At 43.7% G+C, this 23,335-nt stretch overlaps 1 protein-coding gene across 2 annotated transcripts; it reads left to right on the top strand.

Moving 5' to 3' along the window:
* The first annotated feature begins 5,518 nt into the window (after window positions 1-5,518).
* Window positions 5,519-22,878, top strand: TMEM218 (transmembrane protein 218). 2 transcript variants are annotated; one of them, XM_065937334.1, is made up of 4 exons: window positions 5,519-5,633; window positions 13,346-13,542; window positions 14,643-14,745; window positions 18,709-22,878. In XM_065937334.1, the coding sequence occupies exons 2-4, from the start codon at window positions 13,433-13,435 to the stop codon at window positions 18,841-18,843; spliced, it is 348 nt and encodes a 115-aa protein (XP_065793406.1). In that variant the 5' UTR covers window positions 5,519-5,633; window positions 13,346-13,432; the 3' UTR covers window positions 18,844-22,878. The 2 variants fall into 2 exon arrangements, with proteins under 2 accessions (XP_065793406.1, XP_065793405.1); XM_065937333.1 differs by having other exon boundaries at window positions 5,584-5,665.
* Window positions 22,879-23,335: the final 457 nt, after the last annotated feature.

Below are 23,335 nucleotides of genomic sequence, written 5' to 3'. Positions count from 1 at the left end.
CCTGGGCTGGGCAGATTCCCTGGAGGAGGGCACGGCAATTCACCCTAATATTCTTGCCTAGAGAACCCCATGGACAGAGGAGCCTGGCGAGCTACAGTCCGTGGGGTCACAAAGAGTCAGACACAATTGAAGAGACTTAGCAGGCACGCACACACACCCTCTGTTACACTATTCAGAAAATAGAGGTGTAAAAATAAAGCCCAAGGTCACATAAACCAGCCAGTCCCCATTGACCAGATCTCTAGTTTTTCAAGCAATGATGAGCATAATCAACATTCAATTCCCTCTCTGTCACCAGCCTTTTCCTCTTTTTTCAGAATTATACCCTAGAACATTTTCCCAGCATGAGAAATCTTCCCAACTATCAAATAAGCCAAGTGAATCCAGTCTTCTCACAGTTGAGGACCCTAAAACATTTCATTTGATACTTAATGGTAAAGCTGACCAAGTTCTTCCTAATTTGGGCGAAACAGCTTCTTGCAGAGAATAGACAAAATGCCTGACTCCCAGCTGTTGCGCCAACAGGTTGAAATCTCTGAAAAACATTCTGGCTTGTAAGAACTGGCAAACAAAAATCAGAAATCAACAGCATGTTGCATGTCTCATCCACGTCTGAGTCCCATCAAAGAGGAGTTCTTCCCCTTTCTCCAAACCCAGGAAGACAGGGGCTTTTACAAGACACAGTGCTGCAATAATTCTGAAGCAAGCCGGCCAGGTTTGCTTTCCGTTCTATTGTCTTATCCTGTCAGCTCCCTCATCTCCCAGAATCCAGGCTTAATAATTTACAGCAGAAAGACATTTAATAAATAAACGGCCAGATTGGAGCTGTTAGCTCCACAATGGGGCTGTTTGCATCTTCCGCTCGGCATCAGCACCCGCTCTCCCGATTTGCTTCAGCTGAAAAAATCCCGTTTGCTATTTTCATAAAATTAGTGCCTCTGCAGTTTCTATTAATCAGAATGCTCTTTGGAGAGAATTATACTGGGATTTCATCACCCTCTGAGTTCAACCGTTATGTGAGTCTGATGAATTTTTATCACCTTTACAAGTGACAGAAGAGGTAAAACACACAGGCACACACACACAAAACTTGGGTGAGCTGATGTTAGTGAGCAAACAGCTCTTCCCTCCTACCATCTAAGGTCTTACAGACCTGAGAACCTAGAGCAAGTCTCCCCAACCACGCATCTGAGTAGCTTTCTCCCCAGAACACATCCCCTTATATATATCTAAAATTCCAAATCTTCTTGGGGTTATGAACTCCTAACATCTTATGAAAGCTAAGGATAGTACTCCCTAGAAAAGCCCACATATGCACATATACACTAAACCTCACCCTTTGATGGGTTTGTGGACACCTGCTGCCCCTCTCCACACATACGGTCCATCCATGGACTCCAGGGCAAAAACTGTGTCCTATGCCTTTCTAGCTGTCTTCATCTCCCTTAAGAACCTAGACTGGACTAGAAAGTCAGCCATCTCTGAATTCCTTTGTAAAAGAGAAAGTTTTTTTTTTTTGTTTGTTTTTTTTTAATATAAAAGTGAGAAAGTTTTTCATGATGGCCATACACTTTTTGCGGAGAAGGAAAAGGTAACCCACTGCAGTACTCTTGCCTGGAAAATCCCATGGACGGAGGGGCCTGGTGGGCTGCAGTTCATGGGGTCACAAAGAGTTGAACACGACTGAGTGATTTCACTTTCACTTTTCACATTCATGCATTGGAGAAGGAAATGGCAACCCACTTCAGTGTTCTTGCCTGGAGAATTCCAGGGACGGAGGAGCCTGGTGGGCTGCCGTCTGTGGTGTCGCACAGAGTCGGACATGACTGAAGTGACTTAGCAGCAACAGCAGCATATACTTTTTGAGAAATGAGAAACATGGAAGACAGAATACAGCTCATATCGCCTGAAATAGTGAAAGTCCAGTTATCCATAAATTGATTGTGGTGCACTATATTTCTTTGATGAGACAAGAGAACAAAATTAGGAAAATTTTTGAACGCTCCTTGTCTCCAGACTATAGAACATCACTCCCATCTTAAGATAAGCATCATATGAGAAAAGACACAACACAAATGAAATAAAACAAAAAAAAAACTTAGACTAATGAAATCACAGTTCTATTAATAATACTGGTTCTGTCCACTGACTGTGTGTTTTTAGGAAGAAGCAACTTATTTTTATCAATGTAAGACTTTCAAAGTCTGTTTCAGTTCCAACATTCCATGGAAAGGGATTCGTTAGAGATCTTTAAGATAGTAAGAATCAAAACTTTTCCTAAGGGCCCAATAGTAAATATTTCAGTCTTGTGGGCTCAACAGACTCTGCATTAACTACTCAACTCCGTTGTTGTAAATGAAACCAGCTATGGACAACAACTAAATGTAAGAGCATGTCTGTGCTCCAGTAATACTTTACCAATGGACACTGAGATTTGAATTTCAAAATTTTCATATTTTTGTTCTTTTGATTTTTTTCACGAACATTTAAAAATGTAAAAATCATTCTTAGCTTGCAGGTCATACAAAAAATAGATGGCAGGAAAGTTTAGACTTACAGGACATAGCTTGCTGACTCCTGATCTATAGCAATAGGTAAATATTATGATCTGAAAAATCACACTGGTGATTCAGGGTAACATTGGAAGGCCAGTAACTCAGGTTCAACTACTGATAGTAGTACTGGAAAGGTTTTTTTTTCCTAACCCAGTGTCCCAACTAGCAGTATAGGATAATGCTAACTTTTGAATCTCAGCGAATAATCAGCAATTATTGAAGTTTTGAGTACATTTTCAGACCTATGGAAATGCTTAAATTATCACAACACATGAGAAAATATATACAAGAAATTTAAGGCTGTCTGGCAGGCAAAGTTTTGATAACCATAATATGAATAAGAAAAATGTATGTCTTCTCTTGAAATTATTCCTTATACTCAGTAACCCTAAAGAACCCCTTTTTGCTACCCTATTTCTCTATCAGGTAGCATAGTGAGTGATTTTACACATTTGAGAGAGAGGAAATTAGACACTGGTTATTGTTCTTGCTTGGACTTGGTAATTACACAAATTATATGCGTATGGCATATACATGTGGCATCTATGTATACTCTACAAGTACAAGGTAAGTGACAGATATATAGCAGAGCTGTAGAGTACTATATGACACCTGATATACAGAAGATGATTTTTAAAAAGAAAAAGATTGGATGGTCAAGTAATCACTCTTCTTTAGAGTGAACTTCAATTAAGAGATGGCAAAAGATGGAATAGTACAGTGATAGCACCTCTCTCAATTTCAATGAGAGGGTAGGATGTGAACATTTAATAAAACAACTACTACGTGCTCCCAGTGAAGAGGGGAGATAGAGATAGGTTTGGGGGGAGAGCCCCTTCTTATGAGAGAGGAAACCTAAAAGATTATTTCCATCCAGGAAGATGTAAGAAGTTGGGAGTGCCTCATCAGTCATGCCCTATTCTTAACTTATAATTTAACTAAAGTCAGTTGGTCACTAGAAGTGTAAAGAGGTTAACGTTCCCAGTCTCAAGCTTCTGAACACTTTCCTCCAAAATATTAAAAGCCGAGACCTGTCCTCAACAGCTGGTCTTCACAATGTTATTGTCCATTATCTGTCTCCACTCTGGCTGAGGCCTGTCTCCACCTTATTCCCTGCATACTCTGCCCTCAATCTTGTCTTGGCCTCTTTGTTGAAACTATTTTCTCTTCTTGGATCCCCTTCCATCTCTGTTCCATGTTTCCATTCCCACCTATATACCAGGGCCCAGCATTAGTTCTAGCTGTACTGTGAAGACCCACAAGAACTCCAGCCAAAGCAATATTTTCCCCAAATAATACAAGTCAGGAGTCCACAGCCTCCAGGATTTAATGGCTGATGATTGGAGGTTGAGGTGATGCAATACTAATAGAAATAATGCACACAATAAATGTAATGTGCTTGAATCATCTTGAAACCATCCCCAGTCACTGCCCTACCCAGTCCATGGAAATACTGTCTTCCACAAAACCAGTCCCTGGTACCACAAAGTTGAGGACTGCTGAAAAAACCAAAGGAGTGCTCTAAAAGCTGCAAAGCTCCTGTAGATAACTAATATTACTATTAATATTAGTATAGTAGTATTACTATCTTTTGGAGAAATTAACTATAAATAAAGTTTGGCATTTCTCATATCTTGCTTTAGAGTGTTTCCTAATTGTTTCATACACAGTTGACATTAACAAACCACAAGCTATTAAGGCAGGAGTCACACATTGTATTTCTTTTGTATCCTCAAAGTCTCTAGTGCTTAGCTACAGTTAACAAACAATTCCAAGGAAATGAATTATCAAAATAATGGCTTTCTTAACCACAGAACTCCTCATTGGGCCAAGTAAACATAAGTTGTTAAACACAAAAGAAATCATCAATCAGTACACACGACTGCAAATGAAACTTTGAGAGCAGAATAAATGTGAGATGTACTTTCAATGGAATTCAACTATCTTCTTCCATTTCACTCATAAAGTTGTGATTGGGGAGCTGAACCCCCTAAATCAGAGACTGAGTGTTCCAGGACTAAATAGTTTGCTTCGAGATGCTTCAGAGTTTTGTGTAAGGTCAAAGGTTCGAATAGTGCAGCTGTCCTATTTGGTATGTTTTTTTGTCTGTCCACCCTTCCTGATTCAGCAGTGTAACATGCATTCTTTGTCTTATTTCCTTTGGTTGGCCTGATTTACGGATCTTTTAGTCTACAGACTATAACCTCAGGATAAAATCATGAAAAGTTTTAGTTTGCAGTTAGGTAAGAGCAGTTTGCTAAAAGCATGGACCACCATCTCCATTCCCAAATGCCCGGAGGTGTAGATACAGAAGATTTGATCTGACCCTGACTCCTCTTTCCCAGTCTGCCCCACGAGTAGTAGGATGATCCTTGTAAGTCCTAAGGCTAACATTAGAATAATGCCAAATACAATAAAGCGAGGTGAGGACAAATGAAAACGTGACGTTATCACAGAATCATTTGCTTTAGGGACTTGGTTTTCTCCAAGATGGTTCTCAGGGATCCCTTAATGACTGGGTCTGACCCACGCTCTGAGGCCTAATTTGACTTGATCCCAAGTCCTTTGGTCCACGCAGCCAGTAGGACTTGAACTGTGATACCCACTAGACTCCGAAACAGGCGCTAAGGGGTTGCCTGGACTCTGGGCCTCACACCGGCTGTGCTGTCTCCATGGTAACAGCGCGGAAGGTATTAAAAGCAGTTCTCTTCCGTCCAACGACCAGCCCTCCGACGGGACTGACCAATGGTCCCGTGGGTTACCTAAGAGATGGTGTGATTGACAACGGGATGGGGCGGGCGCGGGGGGCAAGGACGGCCTCTATTCAATAGAATTTGAAGCCTGTCCCAGGACCCGCAGCCTCCGACCAATCAGAGTGCGTAACGGAGGGCGACGTGCCCACCCACCACGCTCCGTGTTGCCTGGAGCCTCGGCGGCGTAAGCAAATGAGGGGAAACTCGGGAGTTAAAAGAGTGGCGCTGATTAGCCAATCCAGAATCTCCTAGATGAAAGTCCACTTGTGATTCGTCCTGAGTAGACCCGAGCCCCGGTGGGCTGAAACTGGCTGGGCTGAGAGGAGTGAGTAGGGGACCTGGGAGATAAGAAGCCAGGTGAGCGGGGTGGAGGTGAGGAAAATAGGGGCGGCTGAAGAGAGGAGAGTGAATGGCAGGGGATTGTGGCTGACGGGGCACTGGAATGAGGCTGGGGGCGATGGCGGCGCAGGGACCTCTCAGACTACCGTCACCACTGTTCTGCACCCGAGGTCCGGCAGCCAGTAGATACTGAATTCGGGGAAATCTTGTGATCAAAACCTTAATTTCTCTCCCAACTACTGGGAAGTGGCCGGGCGAATAGTCTGAAGATGAGAACTGGGAGGCACTGTTTTCCTGTTGCCAGGTTGAATCAGCCACCGGGCAGGGAAAGTGTTCACTCTCCAGCACTGTAGGGCTGCCTGCTGCGGGCCCCCGTGTGGTGTGGATGACAGACAGGCTGTCGTTGCCCACTTTCAAATCGCCACAGCACCCAGGAAAAAGGGTGGAAGGATGTGATCTGGATCCACTGATCTTCCTATTCTATCATCGCGTGAAGAGATGGTGCCACATAGGTGGCATTTTGGTAGTATGGCAATTGATTTTTCCCAGACTTGCATTTGGTATCATTACAAGAATAGAGGCATTATCTTAATATTTTAAAATTCAAACCATGTTGAAGTGTTTAAAGTAGAAAAAAGTGTGAAAGTTCACCCTCTCCCACCTAATTATTTTTGAAGACTTGGAACAGCTATAAAGGAAAATGAAAAGGAACCCTCCAGAAAATAGTTCACTCCTGTAACCCGTTCTTTTCGTTTTTCTTTAAGACTTACTTTTTTTTGAGGTAACATTGTATGTTTCATGTGTACAACATTGTATTTCCACCTCTATATGCCCTACAGTGTGCTCACCACCAAAAATTTAGTTTCTATCAGTCACCCTACAGTGGATCCCCTTTAGCCATTTTGTACCTTCCCTCGCATTCTCCTCTGATAACCACTGCTCTGTTCTCTGGATCTCCCTCTTGTTTTGGTTTGCTTTGTTCATTTTTGTTTGTTTATTCCTAGTAAGAGTGAAATTATGTGGTATTTGTCTTTCTCCACTTACTTCATTTAGCATAATAAACTTAAGAGCTATCCATGTTGGCATGGCAAGATTTCATCTATTGAAAATCAATAGTTCAATAGTGTTCCATTTTATATATGTATATATATTGGTGGCTCAAATGGTAAAGAATCTGCCCGTAATGCAGGAGACTGGGGTTTTATCCCTGGGTTCGGAAGATCCCCTGGAGAAAGGAATGGCTACCCACTCCAATATTCTTGCCCGGAGAATTCCATGGACAGAAGAACCTGGAGGGCTACAGTCCACAGGGTCCCAAAGAGTTGGACACAGTTGAGTGACTAACACTTTCACTTCATCTGTATATATAGATACACCCAACTTGTTTATCCATTCACCTGTTGAAAGGCACTGGAGTTGTTTCCATATTTTAGATATTGTAAATAATGCTTTGGTGAACACAGAGTCACATATATCTTCTCAAATTGGTGTTTTCATGTTCTTTGGATAAATGCCCAGAAATGGGATAGCTGGGTTTTTTGGTAGTTGTATTCTTAATTTTTTGAGGAATCTCCATACTGCCTTCCACAGTGCCTGCGTGCTCCATCACTAAGTCATGTCTGACTCTTTGCGACCTCATGGACTGTAGCTCTCAGGCTCCTCTGTCCTTCGAAATCTCCAGGCAAGAATACTGGAGTGGGTAGCCGTTCCCTTTCCCAGGGAATCTTCTCAACCCAGGGATTGAACCTGGGTCTTCTGCATTGCAGGCAGATTTTTTACCAACTGAGGAAGATGGCTAACCACCAGGGAAGCCCAATTCTCAAAAGAGGGTTGAAAAAGCCTTGTATATTAAATAAAAGGCTTCCCAGATGGCACAGTGGTAAAGAATCCACCTGCCAATGCAGGAGACACAGGAGACATCAGTTCGATCAGTGGGTTGGGAAAATCCCTTGGAGAAGGAAATGACAACCCACTCCTGTATTCTTGCCTGGAGAATTCTTTTTATTTTATTTTTTATCAAGCTGTACTCAGTAATTTAGCTATTCCAGTTAGAGAAATAATCACAAGCATTGTGCCCACGCTCAGTTAACAAGATAAAATGAGTAGTTGTTCACTCCTTCCCCACAAAAACATTCTGTACTTTATCCAGCCCTTCCTTTCTATGCTTATTAAGAAAATGTATGGTTTGGTTATAAAGTGACAAACTTCATTCTTATAAGAGGTTGGGGATATTCATCTTAATACTTTAAAGCTGTACCATGTACAGAACCCAATGTCTCCTGAACTTTCATGTTTCTCTGGAGGAGTGAAGGGCAAAACCAGCTTCAACTACCATTTGCCCTGTAATCTAGGTGTTAGAGTTGGTACAAGTCTTACAGGTAACTTGCGTAATATCCCAAACAGCAGGAACTACACTTAACTAGTTATCTTGCTAAAGGCAGTACCATCAGTTCAGTCAACCAAGCAGGACACCTGAGTTACCTCTAATGCCACCTTCCTAAGCCCCTTCCCATTTCCACAGCTAAGATGAAGCCCAGACCTGCCTCATCTCTTATCTGGAGAATTGCAGTAGTCTCCTAACTGGTCACTAGTCTCTGTTCTCTGATCTCAGCTCATATGTACCCTGCTACCAATTACCTTTTTAAAAATTAATATTTATCTCAAAAATTTAAAAAATACTGAATATTGCCCTGGAAATTATAACAAAGACCTATGCACAAACAGCTAGATTAATAAACATTAACTTTTTCCACTCATCTGCTTAAATTTTTTATTTTCATGAAATAAACCATCACAGATTTAGTTCAAAGCCCTTTGTTCTCTTTCCTGGCTCCATTCTCCTTCCTTCCTCCCTCCCCAGAGACATACAATCTCCTGAAATTGTTTTGTACCATTTATGCCCATGGTTTTATGTTTACTGTATATGTGTATCTCATAAATATATAATGATTTAGGTAATTTTTTTAATTTTAAAGATACAAATAGTATAGTACTGTGGGCCTCATTCTGCAACTTGCTTTTAGACTCAATTGTTTTGTATTGGGCTGACCAAAAAGATAATTCGGGTTTTTCCGTAAGATATTATGGAACATGCTTTTTGGCCAACCCAGTAGATACATTCATGTCAGTACAGCTAGCTCAAGTTCATTCATTTTAAGTTGTCATGAGTATATAATACCCATCCCCTTACTAATGGACATTTAGCTTTCCTCAGATGTTTTGCTATCATGAACACCCTTCTTCACATCTCTTTATGCTAGAGTTTATTTATCTAGGCTTGGATTTCCCTCATAGCTCAGTTGGAAAAGACTCTGCCTGTAATGCAGGAGACCCGGGTTCGATCCCTGGGTCGGGAGGATCCCCTGAAGAAGGAAATGGCAACCGACTCCAGTTCTTGCCTAGAGAATCCCATGGACAGAGGAGCCTAGCAGGCTACAGTCCATGGGGTTGCAAGAGTCAAATTTGACTTAGCGACTAAACCTCCACCTGGTTCTTTAAGGGGGTGGCATTGCCCCTTTGGTCATTTTGGAGTTTGTGAGGGCACCATCTTTGGTTATTAGTGTGATTTTGGAGGCACTCCTGGGGTTTACAGAGCAGGACTGGGGCTGCTGGAAGTCCCGTGATACACTGGACAGCCCCTCACCATGAAGAATTGTCCTTCATCCTGCACAATATCCCAAGTGTCTCACAGGATACTCATTTCTCATATGAACCCAGAATCTAACTCCATTTTTTGTATAAGCATAATGTATCTTTTGGCACAGTTGAACATAGTAAAATTTCCAGGAATGCAACTCTAATGTAAATCAGGGGGAAATTATACTTATTTGTAGTTTGGAACCCTGAACAGAGTTGTTCATCCCTGTAGAAAACCCCGCAACTGAAGGCAGCCCAGCCCGTGGTATTTGAGTTGCCGTAAAACACACCTGCACCAGCCTGCATTTGTAGCTTTTGCGTTCATGCTGATTCTAAGTTTAGGTGTGAGCATCTGAGTGCAGCCCTTCATTATGTATTCTAGTGTAGTCAGCCTGAACGTTTGTATATTTAAACATATGCTGTTTTATTACGAGTAACTTTTTCCTTTTAAAATTGGCTTCGGCGCATGATATAAAGCAGAGATCTGGTTTTATTATTTTCTGATTGGATAATCACTTATTCCAACACTGTCTATGAAATCCTCTACCCATTGACTATAAAGCCAACTCTGTTCTGTGCAAAGTTCTTCTAAATGCGTGGTCTGCTTCTGGGCTTTCTGTTTTGTTCCACTGGCCCATGTGTCTTTATGCCACTATCACACTGTTTTAATTACCGTGGTTCTATAATGTGTCTTGCAGCAGTTGGTAACATGAAAGGCAAGTTTTCCATCCTAGTTCCCAAAATTGTTTTTGCTATTCTTGGGCTTTTGCTCTTGCATCTGAATTTAGGATTGGTTTTCAAGTTCCACAAAAAACTATTTTGAGATTTTGGTTAGAATTGCATTGAGCTGATAATTTAAGGAAAATTGAGTTCTTTGAATATTAAACCATCCCATCCATTCAGGAACATGGGTTATTTCTCTATTCAGGCCTTTAAAAAATATATATATCTTTGAATAAAGTTTTATACTTTTTGCCATAAAAATCTTCACATCTTTTGTTGGATTTATTCCTACTTGCCCATATACACTTATTCATACACACAACCCTTTTATTGCAAAAGTTTCAAATATATTCAAAAGTATAGAACATAGTATAGGAAAATTCATTTACTCACCACTCCAGCTTCAACAGTGAATTCATGACTAGCCTTGTTTTATATTGACCCCTTTCTCCTCTGTCCTAGATGGTTATAAAATTCCTAGACATCATTTTCTGTTATTTGTGTTGTGTGTGTTTGTGTATTTGTATGTTAAAAGTAATCTTTTAGTAAAATAACCATATCATCACGTTAAAAAAAAAACATTATTTTTCACTTAAAAAATAAAGAGTGATTCCCTAACATCATCAAATACCCAGATACTGTTCAAATTTCTCCAGTCATCTCATAAAAGGTTTTGGATAGCAGGTTTGTTTGAGTCAGGAACCAAACAAGGCCCATATATTACATTTGTCTCGTATGTCTCTTCAGACTTTCTTTGAAGTAAACTTTTTTGGAAAAGTAAAAGTGTAAGACACATAATGAAAAATATGCAAATCAGAAGTGTACAGCTAGATACAGTTTAACAGAATTAACAAAGCTGTGTAACCCATACCCAGCTGAAGAAACAAAATTTCACAAGCACCCCAGAAGCCTCTTTAGTCACTTCTTTCTACAAGGCAACCACACTCCTGACTTCTAACCCCCAAGTTAGTTTGAACTGTTTTTGAACATTATATACATGTTACTACACAGTGTGAACTCTTTTACCTCTAGCTTTTCACACTTAATATTTGTAAAACTTACTCGCATTGCTGGGTATAGTTGTAGTCTCTTCATTCTTGCTTCTTTTTCCTCTTCCGTTGTATGAATGAATAAATTGTATCTATGATACCAACTCTTTGCAATCCTAAGGACTATAACCCACAAGGCTCCTCTGTCCATGGAATTTTCCAGGCAAGAATACTGGAGTGGGTTGCAATTTGCTTCTCCAAGGGATCTTCCCGACCCAGGGATCGAACCTGGGTCTTCTGCATCTCCTGCATTAGCAGGAAGATTCTTTAACACTAGTGCCACCTGAGAAAGCTCACCTTATCTATTCAATTGATGTATATTTAGGCCATTTCAGTTTGTAAGTATTTCTAATAGGTCTGCCCTGAACTTTTGTACATCTTTTAATGAACTTATTACATGTCTGTTGGGGACACACCCAGGAAGAGAACAGCTGGATCTAGGGTTCACATATTCAGCTTTATTAGATATAGCCAAAGAGTCTCCAAAGTGCTAATAACAACTTACACTCTCACCAGCAGAGTACACGGCTTCCAGTTATTCCACATTTTTGTCAACACTTGGAGTTGTCCATCATTTTCCTTTTAGCCATTCTGGTAGGTGTCTAGAGGTACTGTATTTTATTTGCAATTTCCTAATGAAGGAGATGGGAATACCAGACCACCTGACCTGCCTCTTGAGAAACCTGTATGCAGGTCAGGAAGCAACAGTTAGAACTGAACATGGAACAACAGACTGGTTCCAAATAGGAAAAGGAGTACGTCAAGGTTGTATATTGTCACCCTGCTTATTTAACTTATATGCAGAGTACATCATGAGAAATGCTGGGCTGGATGAAACACAAGCTAGAATCAAGATTGCCAGGAGAAATATCAATAACCTCAGATAGGCTATGGTTTTTCCAGTGGTCATGTATAGATGTGAGAGTTGGACTGTGAAGAAAGCTGAGTGCCGAAAAATTGATGCTTTTGAACTGTGGTATTGGAAAAGGGGCTCTTGAGAGTCCCTTGGACTGCAAGGAGATCCAACCAGTCCATCCTAAAGGAGATCAGTCCTGGGTGTTCATTAGAAAGACTGATGCTAAAGCTGAAACTCCAATACTTTGGCCACCTCATGCGAAGAGTTGACTCATTTGAAAAGACCCTGATGCTGGGAGAGATTGGGGGTGGGAGGAGAAAGGGACGACAGAGGATGAGATGGCTGGATGGCATCACCGACTTGATGGACATGAGTTTGAGTAAACTTCGGGAGTTGGTGATAGACAGGGAGGCCTGGCGTGATGTGATTCATGGGGTCGCAAAGAGTTGGACACAACTGAGCCACTGAACTGAACTGAACTGATGCAGATGACACCACCCTTATGGCAGAAAGTGAAGAAGATCTGAAGAGCTTCTTGATGAAAGTGAAAGAAGAGAGTGAAAAAGTTGGCTTAAAGCTCAACATTCAGAAAACTAAGATCATGGCATCCAGTCCCATCATTTCATGGCAAATAGATGGGGAAACAGTGGAAATGGTGGCTGACTTTATTTTCTTGGTCTCAAAGATGACTGCAGATGGTGATTGCAGCCATGAAATTAAAAGATGCTTACTTCTTGGAAGGAAAGTTATGACCAACCTAGACAGCATATTATAAAGCAGAGACCTTACTTTGCCAACAGAGGCCTGTCTAGTCAAGGCTATGGTTTTTCCAGTAGTCATGTATGGATGTGAGAGTTGGACTATAAAGAAAGCTGAATGCTGAAGAATTGATGCTTTTGAACTGTGGTGTTGGAGAAGACTCTTGAGAGTCCCTTGGACTGCAAGGAGATCCAACCAGTCCATCCTAAAGGAGATCAGTCCTGGATGTTCATTGGAAGGATTGATGTTGAAGCTTGATGCCAAGAGCTTACTCATTTTAAAAGACCTTGATACTGGGAAAGATTGAGGGCAGGAGGAGAAGGGAGCGACAAAGGATGAGATGGTTGGATGGCATCACTGACTCAATGGACATGAGTTTGGGTAGGCTCCGGGAGTTGGTGATGGACAGGGAGGCCTGGCGTGCTGCAGTTCATGGAGTCACAGAGTCAGATACAACTGAGCAACTGAACTGAACTGAATGACTAATGAACTTGAGCACTTTTCACATGTACATTGGCCATTTGTATATCCTGTGTCAAAGGTTTATTCTTAGCTGCTTGATCTGTCAGTTTCTGAGAGAGACCTATTAAGACCTGTATTGATGAATCCTCCTCCCACACCAGTCATCAGAAGTTTCCCAGAATGAATTCAGACTTTCTGTGTCTGACCCCCTAGGGAACCCAGGAGCACCCGGAAGCCCAGCAGCACCGTCACACCAGGACCAGCTCATTGCACGGTGCACGTGCCCCGCCGCAGCCCCGCATGGCCGGCACGGTGCTCGGCGTGGGGGCCGGCGTGTTCCTCCTCGCCCTGCTCTGGGTGTCCGTGCTGCTGCTGTGCGTCCTGCTGTCCAGAGCCTCAGGGGTAGCTAGGTAAGACCTCCCCTCCAGCCGGGAGTCCGAGGTAAAAGCAATGAGATGCGAAATCGCTGACACTCTGAAACATTTAGAATTCAGAAGCTCATTGTCATTACCGGCAGTTGGAAGGAGTTGCATTTTAACCTCTTTATCATAAGCACTGACTGTATTATTTATGCTCGGAAGCAGAGGTGGGAGGAGAAGGGAGGGGGTACATGTCAGCTCTCAGCATACAGGAGATGAGGACATAGGAGATGAAAAGAGAATCTGCTTTCGCTGCCGCTTGAGTTTCTTGGGGTCACACGTGTGCATGTTTCTTAATTGTTGAGATTCATGGCAAGTGCTGGATCCAGCCCCTGAGGCTCCAGACCAGGGCCCCGGGAAGCTGAAGGGTTGTGGACGACTTGGGCTGGTGTTGACTTAAAGAATCAGGGCATAAACTGACCCTAAGGACACTGTAGACTCATACTCCCTGGCCAGATTGTGTAGGTACAAAACGAGTTACATCATTCACTAAAGTTTTCTGGTTTCAAACACAGCAGTGGGGGATCAGGGAGGGGCCACTTTGGGTTTTCCTCTGACCACACAGAGGTCAAAATAAAAACTACCTGTTCCTGACAGAGTACGATTGACATATAAACACTACTATGTGTAGAACTGACCAGTGGGAACCTGCTATATAACACAGGGAGCCCAGCTCCGTGCTCTGTAATGACCTAGAGGGGTGAGATGGGGGTGGGTGGGAGGCTCAAGAGGGAGGGGATATATGTGTACATAGAGTTGATTCACCTTGTTGTATGTTAGAAACCAACACAGCATTATAAACCAATTATCCTCCAATTAAAAATAATTTTTAAAAACCCCACCAATTCCCATTCTTAGGAACTTGGAATTCCCAGGAATAACAGGAACACATCCCGCTAGTACCTGTCTGGGAAGAAAGGCTTTGGGAGGAAGGGGAAAATGTTTCTGAATTCCCGTGGCGCTGGGGCAGCACACTGGGCCCTGTTAATGGACTGAGACAGAATGTGGGCCCCAGGGAAAAGCCAGACCCAGCCTAGCAGATTGGAGAGAACACTAACCCATGCTTTTAACCCCCTGTCTTTGGGCCACAGGTTCTCTGTCATTTTCGCTTTCCTCGGTGCTCTGATCATCACAGCCGTTCTGTTGCTCTTCCCTCGAGCCAGTGAAGTCCCAGCCCCCGAGGCAGAGATGAAGGTAAAAACCTGGGTTTTGTTTTGCCTTCTGAGTTGTCATTCCTCTTTCTCCTGGTCTAGACCTCTGCCCTGCCCCGCGTGGTCCCCAGTGCCAGGAGGGCTGAAGTGTGTTCAAAAAATTGTCAAGTTGAAACCAGGATGGGGTGTGGGGGCGGCTCAGGGTGGGTTTTAAACATCCTCCCGCTTCTTCCAGTGCCCGCTGGCAACACCTCCAGGCAGCTGTTTGCCTGGATTTGGCTCCTGAGCGAGTGGTGTGTCAGGAAGCCGCCTCACACCGCAGGGCCAGAGACGAGCAGGCAGGCTCCCACTCCTGGCCACCTTGGCTCGGAGACTCGGATCCCAGGTGACACTTAAGCAGTGCCCTCAGGTGCTAATCGACATGCTTTTTCATTGTGTGTTTGGATTTTCCCACTGGCGGTGCAGAGGGAGTAGTCTCCATAGAGAGGAGCAGAGGGGAGGAAGGAACTCTGCTGTGGAGGGTGGGCAGTGTAGCCATAGATGCACTTCACACTAACAGCTTTCGGGGAGTTCCTTCCATCCTTGTTTCCAGAACCGGCTCTCCCAGCACCTACCTGTCTAAATGAAGTTTTATCATCTCTCTCATAGACCCCACCCATCCTGGTTCCTTCCTGACCGCAGCTCTGCCTTTACCATGCGTGGCTGGTCTCAGGTCTCTACAGTCTTGATAATGTCTACAATCTTGACATCCTGTGGCCCATTACCCCTTCAAGCAACTTCTGTCTGCTATTTTAATTTTTTAAGATGTAATGGTGGCACTTCCTTGGAGGTCCAGTGGTTAAGACTTCACCTTCCAATGCAAGAAATATGGGTCCAATCCCCCTGGTCAGGTAACTAAGATCTGACATGCCTCATGGCCAAAAAAATCAAAACAATGTTGTAACAAATTCAATAAAGACTTTAAAAATGCTCCACATCACCAAAAAAAAAAAAAAAAACTAAACAAAAAAGCAGTAATGGTGATAATAGCTAACACGGTTTAAGGCATCACTATGTGCACGGTCCTGTGCTAAGCATGTTCTTTACATGCTCTCATTCAAACCTCAGGACAACCCTAAGTAGCATGACATAGGCACTGTCAGTGTCCCGTTTCACAGGTCAGGATGCTAAGGCTGGGAGGGGTTAGGGTAACTTACCGAAGGTAATACATACACAGAAAGAGGCTGAGCAAGGATTCAAGCTGAAGTCTTCATACTGAGGACTCAGCAGAATATCAGGGGCCATCGCCGAGAGTTTAAAGGCAACTGTTTTGACGCCGGACAGCAGTACACAAAATGATATTATAACTTCTGAACTAGACTTGGCACCCCTTTCTAGTACCATGTAGGACTGACCATGGCAAAAGGGAGGAAATTCATTCTGAAAATTCCAAGGGAAATAATACTTAGCCACACAAAACTAAGGCACCGTTTTCATACATGCTGGGTTTTTTGGTCAGCATCTGACAACCACTCTGACCATGTCAGGACGGTGACAGGTTCTCCTGTCTTAAATGGGGAAAGCGATGAAGTCTGGGTATTTCTGAATCACTGGGGATGTGAACATTGGAAGAAAGGCACAGAGCAAACTGTCGTGAAATCAATCCGTCTTCCCTCCGTCATGTGAGTTTCAGACCCGGTTTCAGACCAGGAGAGCAGGTCAGCCTTTTGAGCAAAATCTGTTCATCAGTGCGGCCAGCAGAGATTGGAGTTCTCATTTTCAGGTTTGGAGTCCCAGCCCCTGTAAGCGGTCCGGCTCAATATTGTATCAATAATACATGGCCTGGGCCTTCCGCACCCAAGGCCTGCTAATTGGCTAATTAAAAAGTGAACCGTGTCGAACAAGCAAACATGTAGCCCACGAGAGACTTGTTCAGTCCTGGAGCCAAGGTCAAAGTCATGTCAGAGCCGTTTCATCCACCCGACCTTTGTTGTAAGTTGGCTGTTGGGGTAATCTCCGGAGCAGCCCTCCCCCCTGGTGTTGGTGTCCCTGGATCTCAGTGATCACAGCAGAGCTCGGACTTGACAGGTGCTTGGTGCATCTCTGCTGTTTTAGTTACCCACTGCTGCTATAACAAATTACTGTGAAATCAGTGGCTCACAACACACGTTTATTATCTTAGAGTTCCACAGGCTAGAATCCCAAAATCAGCCTTGTTGGGCTAAAATCAAGGGGCTGGCAGGGCTGTGTTCCTTTCTGGAGGTTCTGGGGAGAAATGTTTCCTTGCCTTTTCTGCTTCCAGGGGCCACCCTTCGGCTTGTGAACCCCTTGCTCCATCTTCAGAGATGGCAAAATAGCATCTCTCTGTATCTGCCTCCATCCTCACATCTCTGTGTCTCTGACCCTCTCTCCTGCCTCCCTCAACCTCTTCTGAGGAGCCCTGTGATTACATTGGGCCACCCGTATTAAACAGTTCAGGCCAGCCTCCTTATTTCTTTATTGGAGTATAATTACTTCATGATGTGTTAGATTCCGCTGTGGAATGAAGTGAATCAGCCATAAGTACACATATATCCCCTCCCTCTTGGACCTTCCTCCCAGCCCACCCCCATCCCACCCCTCTGGGTCATCACAGAGCACCAAGCTGAACTCCCTGTGTGATAGAGCAGCTTCCCACTAGCTGTCTGTTTTACACATGGTGGTGTATATATGTCAATCCCAACCTCCCAATTTGTCCTACTCTCCACTTCCCGCAAGAACATAAATACAATGGAATATCATTACCCCTAAAAAGGAACAAAGTTGAGGCGTTTGTAGAGACAAGGATGGACCCGGAGTCTGTCATACAGAGTGAACTGAATCAGGAAGAGAAGAACAAATATCATCTATTAACACATATATGTGAAATCTAGAAAAATGGTACAGATGAATCTATTTGGAGGGCAGGAATAGAGACACAGAGGTATGGACATAGAGAAAGGACAGTCTCCCTATTTAAGGTCAATGGATTAACAACGGTAATTCCATCTACAACCCTAATTCTCCTTTGTCATGCAATTTAACACATTCAGAGTTTCTGGAGATCAGGATGTGGACCTTGTAGAGCCATTATCCTATCAACCACTACCCTGCAGGTGTCTGGGGATCTCTTCAGGTACTAGGTTCTGAAAGCTTTGGGAAGTCGTGATGTCCCTGGTCACTTGGTTTGTGTTCCTGTTCTAGTAAGTCTGTAGATTAAACTGCTTTTTCCTGCCCAAACTTAGGCAGCACCCTTTGGATCTGTGGAAAGCAGAGTTCCAGCAGTGAATGGTAGACAAGTGGGTAGAGCCAATACGAATGACAGGCTTCTGTCAGCCAAGACTGGCAGCTCTGGGGCCTCAAGTATGACTGGCTGCCAGGCAGCCAATGGTACAAACTGGGACAAGTTTCCTTTCCTCTTAGTGTTTCAGGACCGCAGGTAAATGGCCATTTCCCCAGCCCTTGGAAGGCTGGGTTATGAATGTGAGGGTTCAGAACTCCTCTGGTGAAAGTTTTAGAGTGCCCTTTTCATTTTGAAAATGACCCCTCCTGAGTTGGCCATGGGTTGATGGCATGGGGGTTTGAATCTTGAGTATGTGGGGGATTATTATACTATTGTATTTTTATACGTGTTTAAAGTTCTCCATAATGAAAAGTTGACAGCCACAAAATAAGCCTTTCTGAGACCAAGCAAGCAAGGTTCTCATTCATTCTTTCAGATAACTCATTTCAGAACAGGAAAGAACCTGCCTTCAGAGTGTTTATGCATCTCCTATACCAAGCCTATGTTTGTTCCCTGTACTTTATTAAGCCTCTTCATTAAGCTTCTCTTTATCTTGTATTTCTGGCTCAGCATGTTGAGAAAAAGGTTCTTTCTTATCCATTTGCAGGATGTTACTGGAAGTTATGAATATGGACACACCCTGGGCCTACTCATCAGAGATTCCAGTTGAGCACAGTCAAGGTGCAGATGTGACAGTAATTTCACTTTTAATGTTTCTTTCTCCAGATTGTAGATGCCTTTTTCATTGGCCGCTATGTCCTGCTGGCTTTCCTCACTGCCGTCTTCCTTGGAAGCCTTTTCTTGGTTCTAATCCATCACATCCTGGAGCCAGTCTATGCCAAACCACTGCGGTCTTACTGAGCCACCTTCGGGAAAACCAAGACCTTGTTCTCCTCCTTGCTTTGATGTCATTGGTGAGCAGAAATTGTTCAGAGCTTTGTGTTGACAGCCTTTCTGCTTTAAGATCAGAGGATCATCTCTTCATCACAAAGACAAATCCGTTGAGTCCTGGCTTCCAGAAACAGGATTGCAGAATTGCCCCCGAGGAGAGATTCTCACCAGCTTAAGGGGGATATCGCCATCTTCTCAGCACCCGTACTTCAGGTGTTCCACCTCTTTTGAAAAGGAAATAGCAACAGTGATCTGCGTAGGTTTTCGATCAAGACATCAGCAAGTGAATTTTGAGAAAAAGGGTACTTTAGCTTCTGCTGTCCAACAGATGGAAGAACTTGGTCCTTTTTGATAATATGTGAAATACTTAATTTCAAGGTCAAGATCATTTGGGAAAGAAAGGCCCTCAAAGTTCAAAAGATTATTTTAATGTGGTGACTTGGAGACATGTTATCAGATGCCAGCTATGCAGCACTCTGCATGTCACACCACGGGGCTCCACAAAGGCCTTGGTATCACTTCCTGCTGCCTCGAGAAAGGAGTCAACAGCAGCCAGAGGACTGATTTCACCTCGATCTCCTGGGCACAGCTTCCTGAATCTAGCATTTCTATAGTTCAGGTTCGTGGGGCAGAGTTTAGAAACATCAGTTGTGTGTCCGGCGGCTCTCTCTAGATTCTTCTTCTTCCAGTATTTGGAGGTCTTTGTTCCTTTATTTAGTTACTGTAAGTGTCCATGTTGGGTTATTGTCATCTCTTTCATCTTTGTAGCTCTTTCTCCAAAGCTGATGAGGAATGTCTATCCCCAGGCTTAGATATAACTTTATACCTAAGTTCCCAGACCAAGTGAAATCTGTCATTAAATGGGGGGTGGGGGTGGGCAACTCTAGGCTGTTTCCACTTTGGGAGTCTCAACCTGGCACCTGAGAACTATTTGAAGGACCTTCTGGCTGATAATTAAGAACCAGAAAACAAGTTGGAAAAAGAACTTTGATAAAGTACATGCTATATGCCAGTAGTGCACAAGTCTTTCCCCACCCCCCACCCCTCCACAAATGTAAATGACAAACTTGTGTGTTAAGGGCAAAAATATACTTTTGTACAAAGGGTATTTTAACTCAGCCTACCTTCTGTAGATCCCATAACTACCGGCAGTGGTGAAGTGAATGATGGATCACTTTATATCTTTATGCTCAAAGCAGTCATGTCCAACCCTTAAAGAAAAAAAAAGAAAGAAAACCCACAGGATTGGGATAAGAAATAGAAGGCTGAGAGGGCACAAAATCACAAAAAGAATTTCGCTAAGTTCTATGGGCGGGGGAGGTGGGGGGGACCCGCAATAATCAATGGTTAATATGGCCCCCTTGTGCTCAGAGCCTTCCTGGAGACAGAGCTTAGAGGGCGGCCCTTCAATGCAAACAGAAGTCATCTCAGTGTCCCCATTCCTTGTTCTTTGATCAATGGCCTCAGCACAGGTTGTGCTACCCAGAGGGAGTCCTGTGGGAAAAAAACCTGGTGATCCCACTGATTGAGAGGTGGGAGGAGAGCAAGTCAGGGCTTTGTGTAAGAAAACAGGTTATTTCAGTTCAGTTCAGTCGCTCCGTCGTGTCGGATTCTTTGTGACCCCACGGACCACAGCATGTCCTCTTGGATCCTGACAAAGATCGCGTCAGCACATTACCCCCCACCCGGTGTCTGATCCACTAGGTGGCGCTGTCTCAAGCTGCAGAACACGCTAGGTACTTTTTTGAGAAGTTATTTCTGTGTCTCATAGAAGTAAAGCTAATATTCTTTACTGATGCGCAGTATCAGATATTTAATCTAAAAATTCATCAGAGTTATTGTACGCTGTTGAGTTGCTAGGAAATGCACTACCACTCACCCATGTTGCACACAGCAGGTATCAGTGTTCACTCAGAGCTCACTGCGCCCACAGGGTGCGAAGCATGGTCCTTGTGGAATAAATCCACCCGAGAAGGAGGCGCTGAGGCATCCCGGCTGCCTTCCTGACTCCATCCTGGGATGAAGGCATCCAAGTCATGTCGAAATGTTTTTATCCTCACATAAAGCAAGCCTTTTCTTGTTCTGTTCTCTAAGACAGACTTTTCTATCAACACTATCCTGTCGCTGCTGAAGTTGAACAATTTTGTTTTGCTTTGGTTTGCACCGATGGGTCAAGAAACATGCTGTGGGGACTTCCCTGGGGGTCCAGTGGTTAAAGAATTCAACTGCCAGTGCAGGGGACACAGGTTCAGTCCCTGATCCAGGACCATCCCACATGCTGCGGAGCAGCCGAGCCCAGGTACCACTCACTTGGCCCATGTGCCGCTACTGAAGCCATTGCAACGAGAAGCCCTGGCACCCCAACAAAGAGTAGCCCCCACTCAGCAACAAAGACGCGGCACAGCCAAAAATAAATAAAAATACAAAAGAAACCTGCTGCAGTTATTTCACAGATGAGAGACAAGCAGAGAGATAAGGGGATTGTAAAAAGTTCCACAGGTAGTTAGTAACGAGGCTCCCGCTTGACACTGGGATCCTGATATCTCATTTCTCAGTTTAATTATCAGTTTTGGCTTTCAGACAACTCCTTATTTTTCCATTGGCTAATATTATTTCCTAACTACTTATACCCACCATTCCTCTGACCCATATCCAAAACAGGTAAAAGTTTCATTAAAGAATTCCTAATTAACAGGTGTTAGTAACCCAGTCGTGTCTGACTCTGTGAGACCCATGGATTACAGCCCACCAGGCTCCTCTGTCCCTGGGATTCTTCAGGCAAGAATACTGGAGTGGGTGTCCATTTCCTTCTCCAGGGGATCTTCCTGACCCAGGGATCAAACCTGGGTCTCCTGCGTTGCAGGCATTCTTTACTGTCTGAACTGCCAGGGAAGCTCAACCAGTTAACATTTATAGTACAAATAAAAAACATTTTATCAGGACTTCTTGGCATGAAGCTTTAAGTATTTGGTTCTTACCACATAGGAGCAACTTTCCAGACATGAGAATGGGAACCGCGTGGGTATGAATCTGAAGAAGTGCTGATTATCCTCACAGGAGCATAAAAATTCAGGATTGGAAGAGGTTTTATCACCCACAGAGTTTAACCTTTCATCTCTATTGCCAGCCCAGATACTTGGGAATATTCTCTTCTTTACCTGCAACTTTTTTTTTTCTTTTTTCTTTTTTTTTTTATATAGCAACTCTTAAGTACTCTTAATACCCCCATTTCACTGACAGGGAACAGGCAGAGAGAGGCAAGGTGGTTTGCTTGAGGTCACTCAGCTAGGGGTTAAACAGGAACCAGGACTAAAGTCAGGCAGTCTCAGCTCTTCACTGTCTTTTACCGTGTTCCCCTGTAAGATGAAAACAAAGGAAAGGGGGGAAGGCAGGAAGTAGTGAGGAAATGCAGTTGAGTCTACTGCAAAATCTGGAATCTCAGGAATCCAGGGCAAAGCAATCTGAAGCCACATGGACTCACGGACAGCTTCACTGATCAGCTCTGGCTTGGGGGGCCCTGTGCTGTAAGACTTCAGCTTCCCCCTCAAGTAGAGCCCTTCACTGATGGAGCGACTGGTGGATTGACTGTCAAGGACACACACGACCACCTCTCTCTTCAGCACTGCCTGCCCGGAAAGATGGATACTTGGGTTGGATTTCAGAGGCGCCAATGAAAGAACCAAAGCCGTGAGGCAAGAAAGTGTATTTCTTGACCTCTGTCTCTAGGAAGTCACATCAGTTGCTGTTTACTCAAGGAAAATATTTCCAAGCCCCTCCCTCACCCCCACTGCCCCCGCTCAACACACACCTTCCTGCCTCAGTTTCCTGGGACCAAAGAAACGACAGCAGGGATCAAAACCAGGGCCCAGAGCCACAGACAGAATGAGAAAGTTCATCTTCCGGTTCTCCTCACACACACTGGATACTGTAAAACAGGGGTCCCCGACCTCTGTGATCTAATGCCTGATGATCTGAGGTGGAGCTCGTGTAGAAATCCAAGAAATAAAGTGCACAGTAAAAGTAATGCACTTGAATCATCCTGAAACCATCCACCCTGCCCCTTGGCCTGTGGAAAAATTGTCTTCCACAAAACCGGTCCCTGGAGCCAAAAAGGTTGATGACCACTGATGTAAAAGCTGTGTATTTAGCTCAGGTTCTGCCCTCAGGGAACTCAGGGTAGTTACACATTTATTTGGTATTTGGTGGCATTTATTTGGTACTTAAATACTCCATGGCCATCCTCTCCACTTTTTTTTTTTTTTTTTTTAATATTTGAGGATTTCTTTGGTTTTGCTATCTTCAGATTGATATCGGCCCCTTTATACCCTGGGGATGTGTAATACTTTCCTGTTGCTGCTGTAACAAATTACTACAAACTTGGTAGTTAAGAGGGCTTCCTTGGTGGCTCAGACGGTAAAGAAACTTCCTGCAATGCAGGAAACCCAGGTGCGATCTCTCAGTT

Source organism: Muntiacus reevesi, chromosome 5, assembly GCF_963930625.1.
Source record: "Muntiacus reevesi chromosome 5, mMunRee1.1, whole genome shotgun sequence".
Classification (NCBI taxonomy): Eukaryota; Metazoa; Chordata; class Mammalia; order Artiodactyla; family Cervidae; genus Muntiacus; species Muntiacus reevesi.
The sequence above is the reverse complement of the archived record's forward strand: the minus strand, read 5'-3'. Positions and strand labels throughout refer to the sequence as shown.

Excerpts from the sequence above, each read along its gene's own strand:
- TMEM218 (XM_065937334.1), top strand. The coding sequence starts at position 13,433 with ATGGCCGGCACGGTGCTCGGCGTGGGGGCCGGCGTGTTCCTCCTCGCC. Across the intron at positions 13,543-14,642 it reads AGAGCCTCAGGGGTAGCTAG|GTTCTCTGTCATTTTCGCTT; the intron begins GTAAGACCTCCC and ends TTTGGGCCACAG. Across the intron at positions 14,746-18,708 it reads CCCCCGAGGCAGAGATGAAG|ATTGTAGATGCCTTTTTCAT; the intron begins GTAAAAACCTGG and ends TTCTTTCTCCAG.